The 17,447-nt window shown below is 37.9% G+C and overlaps 1 protein-coding gene across 1 annotated transcript in view; it reads left to right on the top strand.

Annotated features, from left to right (window-relative positions):
• The first annotated feature begins 4,607 nt into the window (after positions 1 to 4,607).
• SEC62 (SEC62 preprotein translocation factor) overlaps positions 4,608 to 17,447 on the top strand; it is a 29,627-nt gene continuing 16,787 nt past the window's right edge. Inside the window, exons 1-2 of the mRNA XM_014056799.2 lie at positions 4,608 to 4,757; positions 16,475 to 16,583. Coding sequence (XP_013912274.2) covers positions 4,722 to 4,757; positions 16,475 to 16,583 — 145 coding nt within the window. The 5' untranslated portion in view covers positions 4,608 to 4,721. The remainder of the gene's footprint in view (positions 4,758 to 16,474; positions 16,584 to 17,447) is intronic.

Below are 17,447 nucleotides of genomic sequence, written 5' to 3'. Positions count from 1 at the left end.
AGAGAAAAAAAAAAGGAAGGGTAGGGAATGTGTTAATTCATCCAGGGCTCACCCTGCAGTGATTAATAATGTCTCTGCTCCATAGTGTGATCCCCTGCTGAAAGGATCCAAATCATCTATTTTTAGAGGTGCTTCAAAGTTGGTCTGCCACTTGTAGGAAGTTAGAACCCATCCCTCTGCTAGGAAAATGAAATATTCAAAAAATATTAAAAAGGCAGAATATTATATTTTCTCTAAAGGAGAAACGTGTTTCTAAAGACAAACTCAGAGCCTCAGCTCCCTGCCCCCTCCAGCAGATATTTTGGTGCCAACCAAGGGTGGGTTTCAAAAAATTTTATTGCCGGATCTGTGGCCGTGGCTAGGTGGGGGGCATGTGACTGAGTAGGCGTGACCAACTTGATGTCACTCACACACATTCAGTCACATGACCAAGCCATGCCCACTGACCTCAGAAGGATGGAAGGCTGAGTCAACTTTGAGCCTGTAAGAATCGAACTGCTGGCAGTTGGTAGAATTAACCAGAAATACTTCATTCTAACCCCTGCACCACACAGCTCTTTAAACTACAAATCCTATAAGACAGTAGAGGTGACATTACGGATGAGCCTGTTATGTAAAACTTTACCAAAATTATCTTCATGCTATATATAAAACTATTATGAATAAAATCAGAACATTTTGGTTGTAAAGTTGAATTGAATTGAATTGTTTATTTGTATGCCGCCCTTTTCCCTGGGGGACTCAGGGCGGCTCACAATCAAAGTTAAACAAGCAAGCAAAATGCAAAACGTAATATTTTATAAAGATTACTATATAGAATGTGCTTAAATTACATAACATCTGTGTAATTCACAGATTAAATATGTAATCAATCAAGCTTGAACTGAAAAACGGTGTTCTGTTTTAGAGAACTACATTTTATTTATTTATATCCCACCTTTATTATTTTTATAAATAACTCAAGGTAGAGACATGCAATTAGCCTCCTTTCTCCTCCTCCTCCACAACCTCAGTCCTGTGAAGTTGATTGGCTTGAGAGAGAGTGACTGGCCCAAAGTCACCCAGTCTGCTTTCATGATTAAGGCAGGACTAGAACTCACAGTCTCCTGGTTTCTAGCCTAATGTCTTAACCACTTGGCCAAACTGGTCTTAAAACATTGCTTTCTTTTAGAGTAAGTTCATCATAATGTGACTTTTCAAACCATTCAGATTTAAAAATTTTCTGCCATACACCCAATGATTTAAAACATCTTAGTTTGCTCTTCTTTCCAATTGTTTTCAGTTGAGAGTAAACACATTGTAGTCAGATCATAAAGCACTATATGCTGATCTTGTTCACTATTGTCTACTATGCTATAAACCACCATGAACATGTTCTTAGCACAGATCATGCATCAAACTGCTTCTCAAAATTCTCTTTGTCAGGGCTCCAATAACATAGGCCTAAAAACATCTTGTGCTTTTCAGATTTCATGTGTCATAAGATTATCACATTTGTGAAGGCATAGCAAGATTGGCTACTAAACAGCCCAGTAAGAACAGTACAACCCTTTCCATGCCCATCTTCTTCCTCCACCATTGCAATGCCAACTTTATCCTTATCTTCAGATAATTTGTTATTTGTTTCAAGACAAATTACCCAGGTGGTTGTTTCTGTTTGGTTAATTTGAACAACTGCAAGGTTATTACCCCAACATCAGCCAAAGTAAACCTTGTATTATTTGAAAACTTGAAGCTATGGCTTCAGAAAGGAGTAACCTGGCTCAGAAAACCACTAATTTAGAAATGTCAAAGCTTATCTATGGAGCAACTTCTTTTGTTTCAGTTTAAATAAATACAGAGAGAAAAAGATTGTAAACTGGCCATTAGGCACATAACTGCTAGAGATGATATAGGTCATGGGTATCCAAACTTTTGGTTTACTTGGGTTGCATCAAGTGAGGAGCAATTGCTGGGCCTCTATATAAAATATTAATACAATTTTTTATTCATGTCAGAGGCATCACAATTAAAATAAGGCATACTATATGACATAAAATGTAACATATAAATACAATATTAAGATATGTACAAATTAAACAGATTATCCCCAGAAATTACTAACGTTGTATTGTATCGCACTGCCATGAGGTCAAGTGTACACTGATCAGGGAACAAAGGGCACATTTACATATGTGTTGTTGTCTGCATGTCGTCACAATCACAAAGAGCAATCAGATAGCTTCATTTGTTCAGAGTGTCCCTGGATCGTTGTACCCATGCAGTCTATTCAATTATTTTTATACTTCCCAGCTTTCATCAAACCCAGGTGCCAGCTGGGCTCCATCCAGTGTTGGTTCTTTGTAGCTTTATATTGATCCACTCTGCTTTCAAATTCTTCGAAGTCTTCCCTCAATCTATGAAAGCTTTTCCTAGTTTTTAGTCTCTGTTGAGCTGGTTGTAGGTGATAGAGCAGTGGCTACGAACCAGTGGTCCATGGACCCCTGGTAGTCTGTGATAACATTTTGGTGGTCTGCAGAATTTTTTTTTTGCATTTTTAATATTGCATTAAAAGCTATTTTTTAAAAAAAAAAATCATATTAGTGGTCCACGGTGTAACGTTCCCGTGGTTCGCCCATGAGGCCAATGTTGAGAAAAGACAGGAGACAACCTTTCTCGGGATGGAGCAACCCAGATTGGGGTCTGAGAGCCCCTTTTATTGAGATAGGACAAAGGCAGGAGGAGCAATAGCATGTGCTTAAAAACAGCCTGTAAAAGTACAATTTCTAATCTACTGCTCAGAGAAGTTCTATATATGGTAAAATCCTGGACGTCAATGGTAAGGCACATCTCAGAATGTTATGTTATGAACTATCAAGAAGTTATGGCATTCTAGGAGTTTGTTTTCTCCTGTGTGATTCAGCGTGGCTCTGCAAGCCCTGGTATGAACTGGGCCATGGGGGACACACACCTACACAAGGAACTATATTACAACACCACGGGATTTAAAATTATGAATTTAGTGGTCCCTGAGGTCCGAAAGGCTGGTGACCCCTGATACAGAGGGTGTTGCCTAGATATTGATGATTTGATGACTCTGTATGCTGCTGCTTCTCTGAACAGAAGTGGGGCAATGGCAGCTAAGTGGTGGATCTTATCTAGAGGGGTACATTTAAGGCACATGGTAATAATTCTGCTAGCTTCATTCATTTTGGGGAAACACGAAAGGAGCCTTGCTGAAGAATGTTAACACATTTGGGTGTCTCTTGGACAACAGTTTATAATCGGCTAATCCTTTCAAATACAGAAGCATCCAAAGCGTAGTGAGGTGCTCATTTCCACCTATATAATAAATATTTATAAATCACATAAAAAATGTTAAAAGTTAAGGATCTTGTGGGGCCATATTACTAGTTGTCAGGGGCTGCATGCGGCTTACCAGTTGGACATGTCTGACATAGGTATTGCTTCATTTTCTCCCCCTAAAGAACATTTTCTCTTAATGTAGATAAACGTTAGATTTACTCTTCCTTGGGATATGACCAAGGATTGCTTAAGTTTTGCAGCAAAATGTAATTTATTTATGAAGGTCTGTTGGGATATCGTTAGTTAAGTAAGTGCTTGAAACCACTTCTTCAAAATGTGGTTTCAGTTATAGATTGCAATTCTTTACTGGTCTGTAATTAGCCTGTTAGTACTATACCTCAAACACCTGAATGCCTGCAAAAAAAAACCAAACACCCCATGAGAATTGGGCACAATTTTTTTAAAAAAAAATTGTTGATATTTCACTTTAGAATGAAAAGAATTTTCAAAATTAAACAGTTGCCTAAAATCCAAAGGTGGAACTAACCTATACTCCCATAAAAGATTAAGGCAGAACATTTTGACTAATGAGGGAGAACAATCATCTTTTTATTATTATTGTGTTGGCCGATAGGGTGGATCACTCCCAAATCATTCACTGGATATGATGCGATTTAACCATTTTCTAGAATCTAGGTTAACAGCATGGTCCTGAAATAAGCAGGCATTTACTTTGGTTGAAAACGAAAAAGCTTATTTCTAAATTTGCTACCCGCAGTGCACACCAAATTGTAACAAATAATTGGGAAGCTCGCCCGTGGGGCTAAATTTAGAGGGATGTAGGAACTTTCATGATTTGCTTCGTCTACAAGCGCCTTAATCAGTAAGCCCATGGCTCTATTCACAAAACCCCCGCTCGGAGCCTTCCAGATGTGCGAGGGCCATCCCGAGCCGGGGATTTGGAAGACTTTCTTGGGACAAACTGGCTCGACTTATTTGGGGGTTACGTTTTTCAGAATGAGGGTTGCTTTTTTAGGTTTTTTTTTTATTTCGTCAAGCATGAATTAGGTAACAGATATTAGTATAATAAAATATAATAAACGCTCCACCCCATACGGGCATTCACACACAGAGAGAGAGATTGTTCCAGTGTAGAAAGGCGTGTGAATCGGCGCGGCTGTAGTAAGAAAACCCAGATTCCGTTGGAGCGAGGCGGACCTGAAGTAAAACCCGTCGGGCGGACCCCCCACGCTCCCGCCCCGCCTCTCTCGCGCGCGCGCCACCTAAATGGCTCGCGCGCGGCCTCTCGCGAGGTTGCCGCCCCTCGCGAGCCCTCTGGCTGGCGCCGGGCTCCGTCTCCCTCCTCCCTCCGTCTCTCTCCCCCTCCCCCTTTCCGGCTCAGCCCCACGTCACCAGGAGACCAGACGGGGGACATCATGGCGGAGCGGAGGAGACACAGGAAGCGGATCCAGGTACCGGGCTGGCTTATCTCCTCCCCTCTTTTTTCGCAACCGCCTGCGGGAATTAGCTTCCCTTTTTCTTGGGTTTCTCTCACCCCCACCCCCACCATAACCCCCTCCCGGTCACCATTTACGTCCCCCCCTCCACTCCCCGCCTCCGCCAGTCGGCATCTCTCCTGCCGTTTCTGCGGCTCTTCGGGTTTGTCTCCCCCCTCCACCCCCCGTTCCGTTCGGTCCTCGCAGGGCCGGCCTTGTCGTTCTAAAAGGGAGATAGCGGGTCCCGCTTCTCTGGACTGAGCGTCTCCGCCGCCACTCCGAAGCTGCGACGGGCGCCCCCCCCCCGCTCCCAATAACCTCCATCCCTTGCCGCGAGGCCGTCGGGCACCCTCACTTGCGACATCCTCCCCCCCGATCTCGACGCCCCTTCCCCAGCCCTCATCCTTGGCGACCCTCCGCACGGTCATCTCTCGACGCCCTCCCCGCGGAGCCCTTTCCTTGCTCTGTCTCCCGTCAGTATTATCTCCGTGACACAATCGCCCCCCCTCCCCCGTTTTTCCTCACCATCCAAACCTCTTTTCTCCAAACTCCCCCAAACCCATCCAGGTAAAAACACCCGTTTCCATTTCTCCCACCTGTAACATCTGTTCGCACCTTCCCCTCCTGCTTTTACCTCACCCACCAGCATCCGCATCTCCCTTTTTTGCACCTTTTGAGAAGAAATCCTACTTCATTACTCTTTCTCTCCCACTCCCTCCCTCTCTCTCTCTCTCCCACTCCCTCCCTCCTTCCCTCTATCACCATCTCTCTCTCTCTCTCTCTCTCTCTCTCTCTCTCTCTCTCTCTCTCTCTCTCTCTCTCTCTCTCTCTCTCTCTCTCTCTCTCTCTATCTATCTATCTATCTATCTAGCATCTCTGCCTGCCTACCTACTACCTACCTACCTACCTACCTACCTACCTACCTACCTACCTACCTACCTACCTACCATTTTCCCAAACCTCCTAGGAATTCCCCAGTGGATGATCTTCACTACAGTGATGCAGAGCTGCCTGTCCTAATTATTACTAAGAGATTTTTGTGGGGTGGGTGTGGGGGAATTTGTTCAGCACAATACTCCTGTGTTTTATTTATTGCCTACATTCAAATAGCTGTTTATCACCTTAATCCTCCTCATCCTAGCCTGTGTGGTTAAAGGTACAGTTGTTCATGTATGTACAAGTAGTCCTTGACTTATGACCGCAATTGAGCCTGAAATTTATGTTGCTGAGACATTTGCTAGGTAGGTTTTTCCTCATTTTATGATTTTTTTTTGCCACGGTTGTTAAGGGAATCGTTGTTCTTAAGTTAGTAACCTGGTTGTTGAGTAAACCTTGTTTCTCCATGGACTTCACTTCTCAGAAGGTCAGAAAAGGGGATCACACAACCCCTCCCCACAACCCCGGCACCTTTCAACCATCATAAATATGAGTCAGTTGCCAAGCAGTTGAATGTTGATCACGTGACTATGGGAATGCTGCAATGATCGTAAGTGTGAAAAATGGTCATGTCAGTTTTTCCAGCGCTGTTGTAATTTTGAACAGTCACTAAATGTATTGTTGTAAGTCAAGGACTACCTGTATAATCTTTCCTGCAGCTCAGGAGCTCATCAAGGAACGTGTATCGTTCTTCTTGCTCCCAATTTATGCTGCCAACAGGTGGTCCTCAATTTATAACAGTTCCATTTAGTGACCGGTTGGAGTTACAATAACCCTGAAAAATGACCACTTTTTACATGATCATTGCAGTATCTCCGTGATCAAAATTCAGATGCTTGACAACTGACTCCAGTTTATGACGGTTGCAGTGTCCCAGGGTTATGTGATTACCTTTTGCGATCTTCTGACAAGCAAAGTAATGGGGAAGCCAGATTCACTTAACAATCATGTTATTAATTTAATAACTGCAGTGATTCACTTAACAACTGTGGTAAGAAATGTCATAAAATGGGGCAAAATGCACTTAGCTATCTCTCTCAACAAGAGAAATTTTGGGTTTAATTATGGTTGTAAGTTGAAGTCTACCTGTGTATTTAAGGCTGAATGGTAGAAAAGTGACCCAAAGTTGCCCGCCCATGGAGCTTTACACCTGAATGGACAGCCAACTTCTTATCTTCAATATGAATTCAGTTTCTGAATTTTCCTTACGTTTATATACATCCTCTTATGTAGTTGTACAGAGAACAAGTCTTTGATGTAATGACAGTGCATAAACAAGTGGTTTTTCCTATGACACTTGCATTATTTTTAGTTTATTGTCATGAGAGGGGCAAAGCAGGTGTTTTTCTTAATTCAAGTCCAGTGCTGTTAAACCTATTGTTATATCATGAATGTATCATATATGCTTTGTATGTAATACAGTTAGCATCTTTAAAGGACTTTTACTTATTTCTAAAATAAACTTAAGTTTAAGAAGAAATTTTAAAGCAGAATGCTGTGTGCTGAAGTGATAAAATTAGAATAGAAAAACAGTTGGAAGGGACCTTGGAGTTCTTCTCGTCTAACATTCTTCATAGGCAGGAATCCCTATACCATTTCAGACAAATAGTTGTCCAATCTCTTCTTTAAAATTTCCAGTGTTGAAGCATCCACAAATTAAAAACTTCAGCCCTTTCCCCATATGTGATTCTAATAAAAGATGTGCCAGATATTGAAAATACTATCTAATTTGCTCAATCGTGTTTATGTATAAGCAGTATGCATTAATTAACCTTTGGCAGCAACTAGAAAATTATATCAGAATGGTTATACTTTCATTCAGATGCTGTAGGTATGCAGTATGTATACATGTAATAAATAATAAATACTTGAGAAATATAATTGGATATGATTTCAACAAAATTACCTCAACAAAATTCCAAAAGTACCTGTAGATTGTGATTCTAAATTTGCTCTCTGCTCTCCATACATTTGTTGTTTGTTGATTTAAGCATTGTAGTAATGAAGTACTAATAAGAAACTACTAGGAAAACAATAAACAGTGAATATGCATCTATCTTTTACATTCTTTTATTGAAGATTTAATAATTTATATTATTAAAAAATGGATTAATAATTCAGTGGTCTTTATTTCCTTATATCTGAAATTAGAGAATATCATCTCATGGGATCCTATAAAGTGTATTTTTCTGTCGAAATGCTGGTCATGTGGAATATGACTTTGTTATCTTCTCAGAAAAGACATTTTCCCAGGCCTGGTGTCCAAAGGTTAATTCAGCCTAGTGGGTTGGTTGCTGTTTTCCTCATTTGTTTGTCTTTGCTTTTGGTTATTATTTGATTTGCATTTGGTACTTTCCATATTCTTTTTTAAACTTTAATTTAATTTCCAAATACAGACCAGTTTCTTTCACAGCTGAATGTTAAAATATTTTACAATGCTTTTTTCATCAGTTGTTTCTTGACCTTATTTTCTGTCTTCATCACCCATCACATTTCTGTCCCTACAGAGTGGAATCTTGTTTTGTCATCATTATGACACACGTCATGTATATAGTGGACCAAATTTCTTCTGCAATTCATATCATTTGTTTATGAATGTCATTAGTCAATGTAAATATGTTTGTGCAATTGATGAGAATGACATAAATCCTGAGGACTCCCTGCTTTCTTATTCAATGGATATTCCTGAGTGCCTTTCTCTAATTAGTCCATTAAAATGAGCTTTAAAGTATACAGAACATAATTTCTTATCATGCCACTCCATTAAAATAGGATTACTCTTACTTTGGGATTAATGTCACCCCAGTCAAGTGCTATTTTAAAAGTCCATGGAAAAATATCAGCATAATGCTATAGAATGCTTGCATGAGGCTAAGTATATACTATATCTCCAGTTTCTTAATACACTTACAGAGATCTTAAAAGTTTTACAATTTTGTAATTTTAAAAAACACTATGTTCTATTTTGTGTAATAACCTATTTGAGTTAATCAGTTATATAAGAAAAAGCTGATCATCTCACAATTGAAAATCTTGATGTTTCAAGTACCCACTAGTACTTTAGGTAGATGATGCCTTAAGAAAAAGACTAGGTCACTTTATGTATTTACCCATGCAAGAAAGCAACAGCACAATCTGTTCTCAGAGATATTTTTGCTTCTAATGCTTTCTGTAATGAAATAAAGTTCCTGAAGGAGCCAGGTTTCAATGATTTTCTATTTGACTCAAATATCCTTTAAACCATACATTCTGTTCTTTTCAAGAATTAAAGAAAAGCCATGAAGTCCAGATAAAATCAGATAAATGCAATATATGCACTTAGCTTATTTTTAACACATTTCTGTTTAAGTTGTTAAGAGTAGACAATTTAGAGAAAAGGTCATTTTATTTTTATTCTTGCAAAAGGATTATCTTGAAGCTTTGATTTGACAATTTATGGATACAGCATTTGTTTCTTTATCAAATTTAGAACCCACCCATTTCTCTCACAGGGACTCTAGGCAGTGTACAAAAAATAAAAGCATACAAACTGAATATAACCATTTAAAATAGAGACAATAATAGTTAAAATTAAACATTAAAACTTAATTAGAAGGTTAAGTTGATGTTTTTATCCTTTTTATTTGTGCTAATCTAGAAGTAATCAATGACAGGATGAACTACTCAAACATCAAAATTTAAAAAATAAGTGAGGAAATGTGGAAAAAACAATTTGAGTAAGAAATACATAATACTATTTGACTTATGAAGCCTAATATATTTAATGAAGAAGACAATTAGCCCAGCACTTGCAAAGTAAAACTTGTAGGAAGTATAACTGTACTATCTATGAGAAGGCGTATGCAATAATTATTTCAAAGAAGCGATAAATACTTTACACCTGAAATCAAAGTATTGACAATAAAGACAATAACATTGGAATGCACAAAAAACAGAAATCTAGGAAAGTCTGCAAAACTTCTAATTTTATATAGAAATAGATATATGATTTGTCAAATATTATTAGCATGTCAAAGTAGAAAATAGTATATTGTTACTTTAATTTGATTACTCAAAATACTTTCACAGATTTATATAGAGAAATATTTGAAAACCAGATCCAGTTTGTTACACATTTTCAGTTATTTGTTCCTCCTTATCAGAAACAGTCCTGTTCTGTTTACCCACACCAAATTCTAAGAAGCACAGTGCTTCTTCTAAGCAAACACATAATCATTGCACCTCTGTTTTGCCTAGCTGAATGTGAATTCCATCCAATATTCACCACTAGATTTTTAACTAAGTTCATTTACAAAAAAATTAGCTTGTGCCAAAAAGCTTCATTACATCTTGTAGAATATAGGATAATATTCTGGACATAATCTATCTGAATATTAAAAAACAAGAATTAGATTATCCCTATGAATCTTTATATTTAAACATATAACAATGTATTAATTGTGTTTGCATCCATTGTACCTTTTGATTTTTTATGTTTATGCCTATATTATAAGTGGTATACATATATACCACATATTGGTGCACGTTTCAGAGAAGAGTTGAGAAAAGACCTACATTTTAGAAACAATGATTTTCTGATAGAATTTATATATATTTCATATCAAGCCCCATTGATCCAGACTCTACATTAGAGGAGGCATCCGTGTAAGCAGAAGCTTTACAATCATTGCAAAGCCAGTGCAGAGCTAAATATTTGCAGTGCTTTGTATTAATACCTTTTGCATATATGGAGTTGCTGGGATTAGTACGCAAAAGAATTGGGAACTATATACACACTGAGATACTAGAAAATTGTCTCTATTGCTCCATTTTTAGATTGTGCATAAACCATCGTTATACTGATTGTGAATCTGAGATGTAGCTTTTCTTTTAATATGCAAAAATACGTTCAAAATGAGTTCAAAAACCCATTGCATTTTTTTTTACTGTTGAGTAACGATATGTTTATATAGTGTTTCTAGTAATTCTAAGTAATTTAATAACTATAGTCTTTGTCAGCCATTTCGAATTCTGAATTATTTTCAGGTAGCCTGTCAAAGAAATCTGCTTTGACTTTGCCTTGACTTAATCTCCTTATTAGTATAGGTATGGTATAATAATACATCATTGTATTTATATATTTTAAATTATATATTACTCAATAAATCTATGAAAGATAATCTTTCAGATTGCTTATTCTGAAAAATATAGAGGCTCTGGCAGCAGGAAGCAGCTTCATAAAGTAGAATGATGCTGCCATTTCAGTTTCTCTGAGGTGGCAACCTTTAGTTCAGTTATCTGGGGTGGCATCCTCTAGTCCAGTCCTCCTCCAACTTGTAGGTTGCAGTTCCCAAAGGTTACACATTTTAGGTTGGGCGCAAAAACTGGAGTACCAATAAAGGTGAATATTTGTAGCTCAGGGTTGAAATGAGGGGTCCTTGGTGCTCCCTGAGCTTGCTTGTTTACTTGCAGACATTTCATTACCCTAACTAGGTAACATTATCAGTCCCTGGTGATGTTACCTAGTTAGGGCAATGAAACATTTGCAAGAAAACAAGCAAGCTCAAAGAGCACCAGGGACCCCTCAAAAACTGGAGTCCTACAAAGCCATTCTTCAGGCTTTTCTCCCTGTCCTCACCTGGACAAACTTGATAATCAGCTTGTCCTGATAGAGCAGAAAGGAAAGAGCAGAGCTTAGTCTGCCAAAGCACTATCTGGCCTCATGGCTATGAGAGGGTACTATTCTCAAGTGCACTAGGAGTTGCTTGGTTTTGACCCCCCCCCCCCAAAGATGCCTCAGCTTGGAGCAGTTAGAATAGCCAGACCCTGACAACCACTATGCACCTTGAGATCTGAGAACTGTACAAAAAGGGTTGCTGCTATCCATTGCTACTGGCCTTAAGGTTCCATCTTGCTGCTTTGTTCCAGAACAGGGGTGTCAAACTCAAGGCCCCGGGGGCCAGACCCAGCCCGTAGGGTGCTTAGATCTGGCCAAGGGGTTGCCCTGGAAACAATGAAAGACCAGCCTGCGGTGCCTCTGCCAGCGAAAACGGAGCTCTGGCGGAAGCCATCACAGTGAAAAACTGAGCTTGGGAGCCCATTTTCACTGGCAGAGCGCTCGGGTCACCGCAGGCACCGCAACACGAGTGATGTTGAACTGGCCATGCCCACCCTGGCCATGCCCCCCCCCCAGCCCCTGAGGTCAAACACAACCCTGATGCGGCCCTCAATGAAATTGAGTTTGATACCCCTGCTCCGGAAGGTCACCTCTGCTTCCCTGCCCTACCCTGCTCTACCTCCCCTTGGAATTCCATCTGCATCTAGAGAGACTTTGCTTTCTGATCAGGACAGATTTTAGTAAGCAGAAATTGAGGCAGTGGAGAAATAACAAATGATACAGATTGCAGCGCTTTATTATAAAGCCAAACTGAAATTTCTCAAGATTTTCTCTTTCAAATTAGCTGCTTCCGGTATCTTTACATACATACAGGGTATAATATAATTATAAAAGCAAACGAAGCAACCAGAGACTTGACTGACTTTGAAAATCTTTTAAAGAAAATGTGGCGCAATTGCTAGGCTTCATTTATAAGCTGCTGCTGAAGTACTGTATAACTCAGAAAATGAACAAGTTGTGTGATTATATGCAACAAAAGAAAAATATTAAAGTTACAGTAACTGCAGAATCATAGTAAAAGAAAATTGATATAAAATGCTTTACTGACAGTGAATTATTTCAGTGTTGATTGTTAAATTGACAAATTGTTTCCTAAAAACAGTTGGAAAAGTAATGATTCTAAAAGTTGAAGTCCCTTTCCAGCCTTCCGTATTTTATTAAATACTACTAAACTATTTATATTTCCATTAAGTATAACCAACTAGCTTTGTGCATGCCAATAACCCCTAAGGATATTGGCAGTGGAAACCCTACTCTGCGCTTTTCATTGGAGAAAACATACATTTTCTCGTGTGGAAGAATGGCAAATCAAATTGTGGGGGTGTACCTCAATGTCCAAAATAACCTTGAATTTGTAAAAACAATTTTGATACTGATTTTAATTTAACATTCAAACTCTTTTTCCACTATAAGATCACCCGTGGGTTATACCATGTCAAAAACATGGATTTCTATTAACATTTTAAAATTAAAAGCTTGGATTCTCCACTAAATAACGATAGATTCTTATTGATTAGATAAGTATCTTTTCTTTTTGACATTGATGCTGAATTAATTCTGTTGTTGATACTTACATATTAACTTAATTTTAACATTGATCTAAAATTATACAAGGTATTTAAATATTAAAAACTAAATGTTACTTTGAAAACTATTCATTTTACTCGATTTTATGAAGCTTAAATATCTCTTGATCACTTTTGTGCTTCCTCCCTCCCTCTTCTTGCATGTTTTTGATTCCATTCGGTCTCTGACAGCAATCATTACTGGTGTTGAAAGAGCATTGTTCACAACCTTTGCTGGTGTCAGGTGCTGATTTGGGACATTCAGGCCATACCATGTGGTATTATGTATACAGAATTTACATTCATGTTGCTTTGTCAGACAGCGATCTGAGCTTTCCTTTCTAGTTGGCTGAAACAAGCCATCAGGCAGTTTGTCCAGGCAGAGCAGAAAGAAATCCCCAGGTTACAGTCCTATAGAGTTCTGGTTTTATATGTGGATGCCCAATTATATTGTTCATTTTAGAAGGTTCACCTTGTAGTACTGCAAAATGTAAGACATTGCGGTAAGCTGTTCCTCTGAATTTCCCAAAGAGGATAGAGCAGTGTCTATTACATAACTTTCTTGGACTCCCAAAATAGCCTTTTGCTTCAAATGTAGTAAGGAAACCTGCAAAAAGGCTTCCCTCAAGTGCCAGTCTAATTGTCTAATTAGGAAAAGAACTTGGCATCTAATTCTTTGCTTTGAGCAGCAAATTGCTTTGGATGGATTCCTCCCTCCCCCCCCCCTCCAACTTTATTATTTTTTACAAATAACTCAAGGCAGCAAACATATCCAGCACACCTTCCTCCTCTTATTTTCTCCACAATAATCCTCAAAGGTTGAATTGGGCTGAAAGAGACTGACTGGTCCATGGTCACCTAGCTGGTTTCATGGCTAAGTCAGGATTAGAACACATGGCTTGTTAATTAGAAACACTTGCATCCATGTATATGCTATGGATATTTTTAATATGACCATCTTGATTCTGATATTCAAGCAGTAGATTCAAGTACTTTTAGACATATGAACTAAATGTCAGTTAAGTCTTCAAACCTTTTAACTAGATCGCTTTTTTTGTAATCCTTTCCTATTGCACCATTCCTAAACATCCTCTAACTCAAAAAAAGGATGTTAACGTACTGAGGTGAGTTTGTAAGAGTGTTGAGCTATGATAACACTCCTTCCTATTTTACATAACCATATTTCCTTATCCATGCTGGCTTGCACAGTGAAAAATATAGCTTGCTCGTCAGCTAGTAGTTTCATTACCTATTCTGCAACTGTAAGACCACCTTTGTTAGGTGCAATAATATTGACACTGGACGTCTTTGTTTTTTCCCACTGCACAAAGGCTCCATGTGGGAAGTTGTAGGTGGAACTCCTGAAGGTACACCTCTGTACAAGCCACGGCTTCCTCCTGATCTGTGGCAAAATGAGCTGGTTAGTAATTTTGTGTGGTGAGGTATTGGGTGTTAATAGAAGCTGGCATGCCATATGATTTAGTAGGTGGATTCTCACGCATATTTTTTATTCTTCAGTGTTTCCAGACAGTATAAATGTGTAGTCAGAACTCTGGAGTGAAGCTTTGCATACTTGCAAATCTAATGCCCAATATCTTATCTTCTCTGCCAGCTGTTACTAGTGTTGTCAAAAGTGTATTTAAAGCAGTAGTGGAAGTTTATTTTTGAATTGGCTATATAGAGTTATTTGTTAGAATTGAGTCAGTCTTAATTATACGTCATGTCTTACTAAAAAAAAAAACCTAATAATGTTCATTGAGATAACAATGTACATTTTAAGTCCGAGGACTATATACTGGAAAATTATTCCATATGAAAAAGGTTGAACAGTCGAAATATGGGAAAGTATAAACGATTAAATTTGTAATTCTTTTTTTCTTAATGTTTCATTACATTTTGCTTCATCCCTCTGTTCTTGCTGTTGTAGAAATTTAGATTACAAGATATATGAGGCACAAGGCTTATCATTTTTAATATTGTTAAGTAAGTGCATTTTCATATATACTGCTGTTTGAATAATAATTAACAAAATGTATCAGTCAGCTGGTTTCAGTAGAAGTAACTGATGAAGTGTTTATAACACTTCAGTATTCTTCAGCTGTATTCTTATTTTTATATAAAACAAATTTAACAGCTTTGTGATAACAATATTTAGTCCAGAGGTTTCATCAGATCCGCATTTAAACTGTTCAGATCATTAGATATTTATAGTAGAATTGGAAATTTCTTGTGGAATAAAGTTGCTCAGTAAATTATTTATAAATCTCCCAAATCCTCCATAACGCTTGCTAAGGTAGCCTCTCTTGCATAGTTTGCTTTGTATTAAAGAAGTAATGGGGAGAAGAAATTCTTTAATTTTTAATTCAATGACTCTTTATGTATTCAAACTGAATTTTGAAAAATTATTAATTTGACCTGTTAAATATGGTGCATGGGATTTGTGTCCTTATATAATAGTATTATATGGTATTATCAGTTTACAAAGTGAGAAAAGAAGTAACTGTCACCAATAAGCTTGTTTCACATGATTTGTATTTAAATGTAGACATTATTTAACAGGATTTCTGGGTGTCTGTATCATTGCCATACAATTAAGCAAGATTTGTTTAATGCTTTTACCATTTGGTTACTTGCTATTTTACTGCCTTTTTACTGGGAAATTGGAATAATGGGGGGAAGTTAATGCTACTATTTTAGAATCTGGTGTTTAACTGTTACAGTAAAAGTGCTCAACTTCCAGTTTGCTTTTTTACTAAAATTTATTTATTTATTTATTTATTTATTTATTTATTTATTTATTTATTTATTTATTTATTTATTTATTTATTTATTTATTTATTTATTTATTTAATATTTACAGATTGCACTGATGAGAGTTATCAGTCAAAAGCACCGTAAATTGAAATATAACTAAAACAATCATATAAGAGTCACTTTATAGGGGAAATGGGCAGCAAACAAATGTAATAAATAAATAACTGGTAAAGCATACAGTAAAAAAAGAAAAATGCAGCCAGATAGTCATAACTAAATTTAAATAATCGTAACTAAATTTAAACCTGTAGCACATAAAACATACAAAATCACTGGTGACACATTGAAGCACTTGAAAATCTTCTTATTTAAAGATCAAACAGTGGCAGTTGAGTTCAGGTAGAGACAGTATTCCATAGTACGGGAAATTATTATTTTATTTCCATTATTATCATGGAAAAAAGCCTGGTTCTGCGATTTCAGTTTTGAACTCCTAGGGAAGAAACAAAGAACTACAAATTTGCCATAACAGGGAAGAGACTTAAGAACGTATCTTATGGATAGTGAGTATATCAGAGAAGGCATTTAGGCTTCAGAAGCATTGGAAAGCTGATTGATAAGCTCAAAGCCTCTGCTTTCTCAATCAGTCTTGGTCAGTATTTCTGAACAATTATATTTCATATACATTTGAAATCTGTGAAAATTTGTAAGAAGTCTCATAAATTCTGAATTCAAACGAAAATGTTCAACTGAAACATATTTCCTTCCTTTCTTTTTTATAGGAAGTGGGAGAGCCATTCAAAGAAGAGAAGGCTGTTGCTAAATACCTGCGCTTCAACTGCCCCACCAAGTCTACCAACATGATGGGACACAGAGTTGATTATTTCATTGGTAAGTTGATTATTGTGTGTACCTACATAATGAAGCTACCTCATTGTCAGAAGTTGTACGACTTAAGGGATTTTGCAATTGAGTGTTAGAAGCAGCTGTATGAGAGAATAATCCCCAGTAGACACAGTGGAAATTGTTAAAACAATGCAGGATGTTTCAAAACCTAAAAATAATGTGTGGACTGCGCATAAAAGAATAATAATAATTTGATAGGCATTTTCTTTCATTCTATTTCCCGAAATCACTTGCCATAATTCTAATGTAAAACTTTAATCTGTGTATACTATGTATACTTTTCTCTGATTCTTTCCTAATATTTGCATTGCTTATGAAAAATTTGTTCAATAAAAATTATTTATTTTTAAAGAGATTGATCAAAGGCCTTCTAATCCAACATTCTTTAGCAGACAGTGACTAATGTGTTACTTTTAAGAGGCTAAATAGCACTGTTTTGTGCAGACAGAAGTGGCGTTGTGGGAGATGGAACAAAAGGTTAGCAGCAGCTAGGAAGACTGGAGAATGGTTACCTTAAAGCAGGGGTGTCAAACTCGATTTCATTGATGGCCGCATTACACTTATGTTTAACCTCAAGAGGCTGAGGCGGGGGGGTGCATGGCCAGCTGAACATCACTCGTCAAGGCTCCCTTTCCGGCCACGACAGCCTCCTGCAGCCCTCTGTCAGTGAAAACGGAGCCTGGGAGTCTGTTTTCACTAGCAGAGGGCTGCAAGAGGTCATCGTGGCTGGAACTGGAGTCCAAGAGGCCTGCATGTGGCCCTCCTGAGCTCTGTTTTCGCTGGCAGAGGCGCAACGGGCCTGCCCTTCGCTGTTTCCAGGGTGGGCCCGTGGGCCACATCTAAGCACCC

This window comes from Thamnophis sirtalis, unplaced genomic scaffold, assembly GCF_051295495.1.
Source record: "Thamnophis sirtalis isolate CommonGarterSnake01/CBP01778 unplaced genomic scaffold, rThaSir2_p1.2 scaffold_11, whole genome shotgun sequence".
Lineage (NCBI taxonomy): Eukaryota > Metazoa > Chordata > Lepidosauria > Squamata > Natricidae > Thamnophis > Thamnophis sirtalis.
The sequence above is the reverse complement of the archived record's forward strand: the minus strand, read 5'-3'. Positions and strand labels throughout refer to the sequence as shown.